The sequence below is a fragment of the Palaemon carinicauda genome, chromosome 17 (genome assembly GCF_036898095.1).
Source record: "Palaemon carinicauda isolate YSFRI2023 chromosome 17, ASM3689809v2, whole genome shotgun sequence".
Lineage (NCBI taxonomy): Eukaryota > Metazoa > Arthropoda > Malacostraca > Decapoda > Palaemonidae > Palaemon > Palaemon carinicauda.
This window is the reverse complement of record NC_090741.1, coordinates 95882089-95894143: the sequence shown is the minus strand read 5'-3', so window position 1 is coordinate 95894143 and position 12055 is coordinate 95882089. Positions and strand designations below refer to the sequence as shown.

General features: G+C 39.1%; 1 protein-coding gene across 1 annotated transcript; it reads left to right on the top strand.

Moving 5' to 3' along the window:
* The first annotated feature begins 824 nt into the window (after positions 1–824).
* On the top strand, positions 825–4521 carry LOC137656464 (uncharacterized). The gene is made up of 4 exons (XM_068390636.1): positions 825–1051; positions 1288–1803; positions 3881–3987; positions 4124–4521. Exons 1-4 carry the CDS (start codon positions 825–827, stop codon positions 4519–4521), a joined length of 1248 nt encoding a protein of 415 aa, XP_068246737.1.
* The last annotated feature ends 7534 nt before the right edge of the window (positions 4522–12055 follow it).

Genomic DNA, 12055 nt, shown 5'->3' with positions numbered 1-12055 from the left:
TATATATACTTGATGTGTCATAATAAAGTTACTCAGTTGCTTTCATCTCGTGTTTGAATTACAACCTACTCTTGGCTCGTCACATTGGACACCCCAGAAGTCGACTCGTTCTTCCCGTTTTCTCCCCATCACTGTTACTATGATGGACTCCATGGAAGTTGGCGCCGCCCAATTGAAACTTTCGTCGTTCGCCAGCGTAGAGGCGTTTGCTTGGTTTCACCAACCATAGGTCCAGTTCTGCATCAAGGGCGTGACTCACTCAACCACCAAAGTATATTATGTTCTTGCGGCGATACCCAGGGACACCTTGCCGAAAATCTCTGACTGGCTTTGTGAGACACCCAAATAGCGTATAGCGCCCTCAAAACATACCTTCTGCAGCAGTACTCGCCGTCGCCAGTCGCCCGTATAGCAAAGCTTTTTCAGCTCTATCAACAACCGTTGGGGGATCAAAGGGCTTCACTTGCCCTCAGGGAAATGACCAGTATCGCTTGCCTGCAACCTGTCGCAGACGGCTCTCCTCATGAGGTGAACCTACTTTGTGCCCTTTTGGTATGCCGTTTACCCGAACCTGTACACGCTGCCATACATGATGTCGATAGTTTACCCATAAAGGACTTCATGACCAAAGCCGACGCCCTTATGGACAGCCACTTCACGATCTTCAAGACCTCCATCAACGCCTCCACTCCTGACGAAGAGGACACCTATTCATCGTCAACCAAAACTGACGTGAATGCTGTAGGACACACACGCCTACCCCGTGACATGCCAGAGCAGCGACAAAGCCACCAATCACCCACCACTCGCCAGCGCCCCAACTAATGACTACTACAGCCATCGGCCGCAGTTTTGCTACCACCAGTCCAGATTCGGGGCTGTCTAAAAACCATGTAAGTAGGCCATCGCTCATGGCGGTGGCCTCCCGTGTTTCTAATGTTTCCTTTCTACATGATGTAGGAATGGGCGTGCGATTTTTGGTAGACACATTCTCTTTTGCTAACTCTTCAGGACATGACATAGTCTGTCTAATTCTCCCGACGTCCGCCTGGTAGCTGCCAACGGATCTGGGATTTTCACCTACAGTTACGGGAACTTCACATTAAAGTTTGGAAACGGCAAATTTAATTGGAAGTTTCTCATTGCTGACTTCACATTGCCAATCCTCGGTGAATTCTCTCAATTCCACCTTCCGGTCGATGTCTCCCACCGATGACTGGTCAACGCAGACTCGTACTTGTCGACACCTCTTCAACCCACCCTCTCCAACCTCGCTCTCCACATCAGTGCACCCACGGATGAATACGCCCACCTCCTCACGTCATACTCGGAAGTTTTCCGTCCAGAATTTCACCAAACGACCACGGCTCCTGCGAAACATTGTATTTATCCCCATACCAAGACGACAAAACCCCCAGTCTTCACCAAATGCAGACGTCTGGCACCAGATCGATTGGCAGCTGCCAAACAGACTTTAGCAAAAAACGAAGAAATGGGCCTTTGCCATAAGGACTCCAGCCCATGGTCGTCACCCTTACAAATCGTCCTGAAGACAAATGGCTCCATGTGGGAATTAGAGGTGTCTGAACATGCAAACAGAACCGGATCCCTACCCACTACCAAACATCACCAACGTGACCTCCTACCTGTACAAAGCAAAGGATTTCTCCACGCTCGACCTCTTGAAGGGTTATTATCAGGTGCCTATGAACCAAGTAGACATCCCCAAGATATATCTAGGACAACCGCCCTCGAGACAACTGCCCCCAGGACAGTTACCCCTCGACAACTGCCCCCAGGACAGTTACCCCTCGACAACTGCCCCCAGGACAATTGCCCCCCGTAGGACTACTGCCCCCCGGAAAATTGCCCCCCATATTGCCATTTACTTAATTACTTTTTAGTAACAATTTATGAAGATATTCTTCCTAATTACTTAATCGGTCATTGAAGAAATAATTTTATCTATTTCCTAAATTTATTACCATTTATGTAGTTATTTCCTAATTAGGTAATCAGTCGTACGAGTTATAGTTTATTTTCGAAAGCTATCGCCAATTGGCTAATTCTGTATAGTCAAACAAATGTATACAAAAAAAAAAAGAAAGTAAGAAGGATCCAGTGTCTAATCGGTCGTACCAGTTATAGTTTATTTTCGAAAGAAATACAAGAAGTAACATAACCCATCATGGAGTTCGTCAAAAGTGAACATTGAAAATGAAGCTTATTTATGGAGGATACATCTATGTGAAGCAGAAGGAATTGGCAAATAATGTTACATCTTATGAATGTGAAAAACTCCGCCATAATAACTGTAAAGCAGAAGTAAATGTTTGTGAAAATGAAGTAGTTGGATATGTAAATGATCACACCTATGCTGTTGACCAACCTCGCTGTGAAGTCTTGTTAGTACAACAGGAAATAAAGGCTAAATCTATTGTTACCGAAGAGACTGCACAGCAAACAATTTCCCGAACAGTTGAGTCAATATCAAGTGGTGCTGCAACTCAGCTACCGCTGGTAAGACATATTCATCTGCAATAAGGCACTACAAACAAGCTGCTGGCACTCCTCATCCCATCCCATCAAGCCTAACAGACATGGTCATTCCTTCTGAGTACAAGAAAACTTCTAGTGGTGAAGAGTTTCTTCTTTATGATAGTGGATTGATTGAGCAGCGTATTCTTTTATTTTCAACACCAACAAACATTAGCCTTCTGTAGAAATCAGATAATTGGTTTGGTGACGGTACCTTTAAGATTGTACCCGAGTTATTTTACCAACTATACACTATTCATTGCTTAACTTCTGAAAGAGTTATTCCGTGTGTGTATGCTCTGCTACCAAATAAACGACAAGCAGCATATGAAGATATCCTTCAAAATCTCCTCACTATAAACCCTAGACTTAATCCAAAGACCTTCCTAATAGACTTTGAACAAACTGCTAGGAGTGCTATTGAAGAGATCTTCCCCAACGTAACTGTTAAAGGATGTTTTTACCACTTATCTCAAAGCATATACCTTAAGGTGCAAAATGAAGGTCTCCAAACTAAGTACCAAACTGACGCCTATTTTTCCTTGCAAATACATATAATTCCTGCATTAGCGTTTGTTCCCGCAGAAAAAGTTATTGAAGCGTTTGAGAAACTACAAGAGATGTTACCACCTGAGGCTGATGCCATAATAGATTATTTTGAAGATACATACATCGGCAGAAGACGTTGAAATACAAGGAGACAGCCATATGCAAGCAAGCGTTACGTCATTTCATCCAAATATATGGAAATTTCTGGGGGTGTTGAAGAGAGAACAGGCACTATCCAGCGTCACATTTAATCAAATACTTGCTGGGCATCCAGTACCTCCTAAGCAGAAATGCTATCAGGATTCTAGTATATGAATAGCAAACATTGTGCAAGAATTTGAGAACCACGATGTATTGGAATTTTTGAGATACATAGCCCACAATTTAAAATTCTAGTATTTAAATCCCTTTTCAATATTTTTGCAACCCATCTATGTACAAATTTTAGTATATAATGTTATCTTTTTAAAATGTATTTTTAAATCATGTAATTTTTATTAACAATAATAAAACATTGGTTTTATTAGTTGTGTATTTTTATTTTTTTACATCATTGTCCAGGGGTTTTACGAGGGCAATTGTCCCAGGGGCAGTTTTCCTACGGGGGCAGTTGTCCTGATACCCCCAAAGACTGCCATCACCACTCCCTTTGGTACTTACACCTTCAATTACTCCAGTGTTGGCCTTCGTAATGCTCTGGCCACTTTTCAACGTCTCATGGATAGCATCATAGGGGACCTCCACTTCTGTGTTTGTTACGTTGACAACATACTTGTGTTCTCTTACTCAAAAGAGGAACACCTCCATCACCTGCGCATCGTGCTCAACCACCTGCAACAAAATGGCTCGTAGTCCGGTACGACAAGTGTACCTTTGGCGCCAACGAAGTGTCGTTCTTAGGTCACCGGCTTACTCCTCAAGGAGTCCATCCCCTCCCTGAGAAGGTAATAGCCGTTCAGAACTTCCCCACGCCCTTGAATGTCAAATAACTGCAGGAATTCTTGGGCATGATCAACTATTCACCGTTTTCTACCAGCCATTTCCGCCTCTTTTGCTCCCCTCCACGCCTCCCTCAAAGGTGAGCCAAAAGACCTGAAGTGGGGCGCCCTTCAAGAAGCGGCCTTCTGCAATGCAAAGAATGCCCTATCAACCGCTGCTGCTCTCACTTTTCCCGTCCCACATGCCCCTTTCCTTATATCCACCGTTGCCAGCGACGTCACTATTGGTGCAGCACTTAAACAGGTGGTCAACGGCTTGCCCTGCCTATTGGCCTTCTTCAGCTGGAAACTGACCAAGGGAGAATCGGGTTTTTCTAACTTCGATAGCGAATTGCTGGCGGTACACTTGGCTGTCCATCACTTTTACCATTTCTTAGATGGTACACCCTTCATCATTCACACAGACCGCATGGTTCTGGTGCACGCCTTCACTTGACAGTCTGACGCCTGGTCTGCCGGTTTACGCCGACATCTCTTCGCCGTGGCTGAATACAATTGCAACCTTCAACACGTCCCTGGAAAAATGAATCGCATTGCCGATGCCCTGTCAGGAAACACGTTGGCCGCTGTTCAACTGGGATTGGATCACAATACTTTAACTGAAGCTCAACGAAGAGGCCCACAGTATCAGGCATATAGGACATCCTGCACATCCCTCCATTGGGAAAACGTCCCCCTCGACGACTCCAACACCAACCCCCTCTGTGACGTCAGTACTGGTAGACCGTAAACTTGGATTCCTTCTCTCATGTGCCGACAGGTATTTGATTTCATTCACGGCCTTTCACATCCCTCGTGTCGTTCTACTGCACAGCTGCTGAAGATGAAGTTCATTTGGCACAGCATTACTAAGGATGCCTAGGATTGAGTCCGTGCCTGTACTTCTTGCCAAACTTCCAAAGTACATCGACACATGGATTCAGGACTGGGCACCTTTCCTCAACCTCAGCGTCATTTCGCCCACATTGACGTCGACGTTGTAGGCCTCCTACCCACATCACAAGGACATTGTTACTTATTTACCGTCATTGACTATTCCACTCGTTGGCCTGAAGCCATTCCCATGGAAACTGCATTATCCTCCTCATGTACATATGCCTTACACTCAGGATGGATAGTAAGATTTGGTATCCCTAAGCATATTACTTCTGATAGGGGGACCACTTTAACCTCTCAATTGTGGACATCATTAGCGAATCTCCTGTGCATCACTCTACATCAGACAACTGCGTACAACCCGGCTGCTAATGGAATGGTTGAACGTTTTCATGGCACCCTCAAAGTAGCTTTGATGTCCCGCTGCAATGACTTCACCTGGTTTACAGAGCTTCCCTAGGTCCTCCTGGAACAAAGGACCACTTCTAGAGACGCCATGGACGTCTTGGCAGCTGAAATGGTGTATGGTGACCCGTTGGTCGTCCCTGCCGAATTTCCTCCTTCAGCGTCCTCCTCTAATGATATCCAGCGCATACGTCACGTCATGGCAAAATTTACTCCATGCCGCCAGACTTACAAGCACCCAGCGAAGCATCACATACTGACAGACTTGCACTCTGCAATGCAAGTCTTCCTACACAATGACAGTAGAAACCCCCTGCTAATACCTCCTTGCACAGGCCGTTTCCTTGTAATCCGATGCAATCCGGAAGTATTCCTACTAAACAATCGTGACAGAGAAGACTGGGTCTCCATTGATCGTCTAAAACCTGCTTATCTCCTGCCAGATGATCCGCCTACAGTTCACTTCTCTAGGTCAGGATGCCCTATTCAACATGTACAATATGTCCTTTTTAGGGGGGTAGCCATGGACCACCTGTGTGTCACACGAGCGTACATATTAACGACATTTCTGTTTTTTGTATATATTATCCTTTGTATCTTCGCTCTCCCCTCGCACTGACAGCAACTAATTTTATCATATCTGCATACTTCTTTGTTAACTGCTAACAAAACTGGTTGCTGGTTGACAAGAAATAGCATCTCTGTAGTTTGTGACCTTTTTACCGGGACCTTGTGTGTATATATACTCGATGTGTCATAATAATGTTAATTAGTTGCTTCCATCTCGCGCTTGAGTCACAACCTACTCTTGGCTCGTCACAAACTACTTCTTATCTCACTAGTTGAGGAACGGGGAGGACCATATATATATATATATATATATATATATATATATATATATATATATATATATATATATATATATATATATATACATACATACATACATATATATCTTACTTACAACTGTCCTCGAAGAGTTTAACAGGTTTTTTTTCAAAAAGGCATATAAGAGAAACAAAGGAAATATATTTCAACCACTACGCAATGGCCTTCCTCAAGATGTAAAGTAAAAATGAGAAATAGAGTGGACAGTGACGATTTATCTATGAAAGTAAAGGGGTGTATTCAATTGTTTTAAGTTGTATTAAGTCCTGGAAACATTAGCAGTATATATATATATATATATATATATATATATATATATATATATATATATATATATATATATATATATATATATATATATATATATATATATATATACTGTATATATATTTATATATATGTATATATATATATATATATATATATATATATATATATATATATATATATATATATATATATATATATATATATATATATATATATACATATATATGTATATATATAGGGATGGTCCTTTCGGTAAAAAATTCTCAAAAACTACATATATATATATATATATATATATATATATATATATATATATATATATATATATATATATATATATATATAGAGAGAGAGAGAGAGAGAGAGAGAGAGAGAGAGAGAGAGAGAGAGAGAGAGAGAGAGAGAGAGAGAGAGAGAGAGAGGAGAGAGAGGAGAGAGAGAGAGAGAGAGAGAGAGAGAGAGAGATATGATCCTTTTGGTAAAAAATTTTCCAGCCACTAACATGCACGCAATCTTCAGCAAATAAAGACAACTTTTAGAAAGACTTGAAAATAGAACGAGTTCTGTTTTCCTTCTTTTATAAAGAAGAAAATAATTTCAACTTGAGCTTAATGATTCTTATCTGTTCCACTCGGAGCACAACTTGCCTCTTCGAAGATGTCGAAAGTTAAGTAGTGCAAAAAAATTCTAAACAATCTTTCGTGCCGAAAGGTCCACGCTAATAACAATTAATTTTGTATTATTATTATTATTATTATCATTATTATTATTATTATTATTATTATTATTATTAGGATTCCCTTTTAGGGGAATGTTATTGTTTTTAGTATTATTATTATTATTAGGATTCCCTTTTAGGGGAATGCTATTGTTTTTGGTATTATTATTATTATTATTATTATTATTATTATTATTATTATTATTATTATTATTAGTATTATTATTGTTATTATTCTTTCCGCCCTTTTTTTTTTTCGCAAGAAATCTGAAATTATTATCATAAGTAGCCTATGGTAAGAATATGCTATAGACCCAGTTTAAGTAACCTTGACCTACTTTTCAAGTTCACAGGGGCTTTTAAAGGCAAAATTTATAAAATTTGAATTTGACATTAGGCCTAAAGTATAAGCTGCATGGCTAAGGAGCTTATGGACAATGATACAGAGGTAAATCCCCAGATATTGCCCTACTTTAATGCAAGTTAGTCAAGGTCAAGGTCACTAATGGCCAAACCGGGTCAAAACAGATTTGTTTCCGAGATCTCAAAAACCGGAAGTCCCAAAGCCCTGATCTTATGAGCATATGCTACCTTATATATTTATCTAAGGTTAGCTGAACTTTTATAGCGACTGCTTAATTACTTTTTTTTAATATATATATTTTGCTATTTTTGACATTGCAGAAATCGTTACTTTGGCAATTTCTCCATGAAATACTGTTTTTTTTGGTCATAGCATGCTAGAGTAAACTACCCCAAACATATGCATAAAACCTCCAAATCAAATGTCAAATTTGACCTTGACCCTCATTTTGACCTTGACCCTCATTTTGACCTTGACCCTCATTTTCAAGGTCATATGGGTATTTCATGGAAAAAAAATTGACGTGGGCTAACATCTTTTACTGTTGGACAAAAGCATTTCCACACCTATTTTGCAGCGGAATCCTCAGCCACTGGCTTTAGCCAGTCGCAGTCTAGTTATTATTATTATTATTATTATTATTATTATTATTATTATTATTATTATTATTATTATTATTATTATTATTATTATTAGATAAGCTACAAGGGCTTCAACATAAAAAATAGCTCAGTCAGGAAAGTAAATAGGTAAACTGATAGCTTAGTGTACTTTTAACCTCCATCTTTGAAGAACGCAATTTTTCTTCATTATTCTTATTTTTCTGAACTGCTATTTACTCCATTATTTCGTAAAAGACTTGGATCGACAACCAATTAGTATAATCGTTTAAAAAAAATAATATTATTTCCAATAAAATGAACATTATTGGAATTTTCCTTTTACTCACCACGCATTTTAAGGCCAATTATCTCTCTCTCTCTCTCTCTCTCTCTCTCTCTCTCTCTCTCTCTCTCTCTCTCTCTCTCTCTCTCTCTCTCTCTCTCCTCAAATGAATGAGGGGGATTGTGTGTGCATGAGATATGTAATATTTGAACAACAGATTACTTGAATTATGCAGTAAAAATACAGCTGAGATTGCCTATGAAATATTTAATTGCAAACAAAATTCTTTTGCATTAAATTTCAGTGAAAATGTAATCAACCTTTTCAATGAAAAATGAATATTCTAATGCATGGATTCAGATGTACTCTTACGTTTTCATTCTTTGTTCATCACTATTTTATCCTGCATGGATGTATTATTCAATATTGCTAGCTTCGCATGAAAATAGTCTGTTAGAGTGCTTTAATATAAAGTGTGTTCTTTAATAATAATAATGATAATAATAATAATAATAATAATAATAATAATAATAATAATAATAATAATAATAATAATAATAATAATAATAATGATAATAATAATTTGAGGGGGAATGATTAGGGTCATTTATAGTTTTATCCAAATGATAAGTGATTGAAATTGGGTCCATGAGTCAGTTTCTTGCGACGAAAAGTTGTAGAGTTGTGGAAATCTAGGGTAACCTATCGTAGTTGTATACAAAAAATATGTGGTACACATTACTACTCCTACTGCTACTACTATTAGTAGTAGTAGTAGTAGTAGTAGTAGTTACAATATTATGAGGCATAAAATCTTTAACGTTCCAACAATTATTCATCAGCCGGAGGTCCTCATTGTACTAACCTCCACAGTAAATGGAAAATTAATAGCAACGCATTTGTAAAAAGAATATTTACATATTACATAGTATTTTCAAATAGCATTTGAAAACTGCAACATAATTGTAAATTACAATGTATTTGTAAATTCAATGTATTTGAATTTGCTACATACTTGCAAATTGCAAAGTATTTGAAAGCTACTATGTATTCGCAAATTACGATATGAATACCTAATTTTTATAAAATGACTTGTGTAATAAGTTTACTTACATTTCTGTCCCCACTAAAACAGTCTCTGGTTATATCTCTTCATCCTCAAGCTTTGATGTTCTTTGCTCGTTTCCTAGAATAAAAAAAAAATTAAATATCAATTAATAATTCATTCTCCTATACATAACTGCCTTTTACAAAAGTACCAGTGAATGGATGACAGGTAAAGTAGTGGAATGGAAGGAGATATCATCTAGGTTAATGTGGGTAAGGGTTAGTTTAGGTAGGGAATGTTGGGCTTTTGCCAGTGCCTATGGGCCAAGTAGTGAGAAAAGTGAAGAAGAGCGGAATGATTTCTGGAATGAATTAACTAGTTGTGTAGAAGGAATTATGTAGTTGTCATGGGTGACTTAAATACTAGAGTGGGCGCTGGAGAGGTAGAAGGTGTCATTGTGAAGTATGGCGTACCAGGTGAAAATGAGGGTGGTGAGAGACTGGTAGATATGTGTGTTGAACAAGAGATGGTAATAAGTGCTAGCTTTTTTAAAAAGAAAGATAAAAATAAGTATACATGGGTAAGAGTGGCAAATGGAAGAGTAGTAGAAAGGGCATTAATGGATTATGTGTTGATAACTAAAAGAATGTTTGGAAGATTGAAAGACGTGCACGTGTTTAGGGGTATGGCTAACGGTATGTCTGATCATTTTTTGGTGGAAGGAAAATTAGTTGTAGCAAAAGAGTGGGGGAATAGAGTAGGTTTATGTAAAAGGGAGCTAGGGAGGGTTGAGGAGCTAATAAAACCGGGGGTAAAAAGTAAATATCAGGAAAGGTTGAAAATTGCATATGACGAGGTGAGAGTAAGAGAAACTGGTAATTTAGAGGAGGAGTGGAATTTAGTAAAAGAAAATTTTGTTGGGATTACAAGTGATGTCTGTGGCAAGAAGGTTGTTGGAGGCAGCATGAGGAAGGGCAGTGAATGGTGGAATGAATGTGTGAAGGTAAAAGTGGAAGAGAAAAAGAGGGCTTTTGAAGAATGGCTGCAGAGTAATAGTATAGAGAAGTATGAAAAATATAGAGAGAAAAATGTGGAAGTAAAGCGCAAGGTACGTGAGGCAAAGAGGGCAGCTGACCTGAGGTGGGGTCAGGGATTGGGTCAGTCATATGAAGAGAATAAGAAGAATTTTTGGAAAGAAGTGAAGAGAGTAGGGAAGGCTGGCGTAAGAATTGAAGAGACAGTGAAAGATGGAAATGGAAGGTTGTTAAAAGGAGAGGAGGCAAGGAAAAGGTGGGCGGAATATTTTGAAAGTTTGCTGAATGTTGAGGATAATAGGGAGGCAGATATAATTGCTGTTGCAGGTGCCAGTAATGGGAGATGTGAATGAGAGAGAGATTACAATAGAGGAAGTGAGGAGAGCACTAGATGAAATGAGAGTAGGAAAAGCATCTGGTATGGATGGTGTGAGAGCTGAGATGTTGAAGGAAGGGGGTGTGACTGTACTTGAATGGTTGGTAAGATTGTTTAATATGTGTTTTGTGTTGTCAATGGTACCAGTAGATTAGGTTTGTGCATGTATTGTACCACTATATAAGGGTAAGGGAGATGTGCACGAGTGTTGTAATTCAAGAGGTATTAGTTTGAGTGTAGTTGGAAAAGTGTATGGTAGAGTAATGATTAATAGGATTAAGGATAAAACAGAGAATGCAATCTTTGAAGTACAGGGTGGTTTTAGAAGAGGTAGTGGTTGTATGAATCAGATTTTTACAGTTAGGCAGATATGCGAGAGATATTTAGCAAAAGGTAAGAAGGTGAATGTTGCATTTATGGATCTGGAGAAAGCATATGATAGAGTGGATAGGGAAGCAATGTGGAATGTGATGAGGTTATATGGAGTTGGTGGAAAGTTGTTGCAAGCAGTGAAAAGTTTCTACAAAGGTTGTAAAGCATGTGTTAGAATAGGAAATGAAGTGAGTGATTGGTTTCCGGTGAGAGTGGGGCTGAGACAGGGATGTGTGATGTCGCCGTGGTTGTTTAACTTGAATGTTGATGGAGTGGTGAGAGACGTGAATGCTCGAGTGCTTGGACGAGGATTAAAACTGGTAGGCGAGAATGACCATGAATGGGAGGTAAATCAGTTGTTGTTTGCGGATGATACTGTACTGGTAGCAGACACAGAAGAGAAGCTTGACCGACTAGTGACAGAATTTGGAAGGGTGTGTGAGAGAAGGAAGTTGAGAGTTAATATGGGTAAGAGTAAGGTTATGATATGTACGAGAAGGGAAGGTGGTGCAAGGTTGAATGTCATGTTGAATGGAGAGTTACATGAGGAGGTGGATCAGTTTACGTACTTGGGGTATGCTGTTGCAGCAAATGGTGGAGTGGAAGCAGATGTATATCAGAGAGTGAATGAAGGTTGCAAAGTGTTGGGGGCAGTTAATGGAGTAGTAAAACATAGGGCGTTGGTCATGAATGTAAAGAGAGTTCTATATGAGAAAGTGATTGTACCAACTGTG

Excerpts from the sequence above, each read along its gene's own strand:
- LOC137656464 (XM_068390636.1), top strand. The coding sequence starts at position 825 with ATGACTACTACAGCCATCGGCCGCAGTTTTGCTACCACCAGTCCAGAT. Across the intron at positions 1,804-3,880 it reads CGACAACTGCCCCCAGGACA|AGGAACACCTCCATCACCTG; the intron begins GTTACCCCTCGA and ends CTTACTCAAAAG. Across the intron at positions 3,988-4,123 it reads CAACGAAGTGTCGTTCTTAG|CCATTTCCGCCTCTTTTGCT; the intron begins GTCACCGGCTTA and ends GTTTTCTACCAG.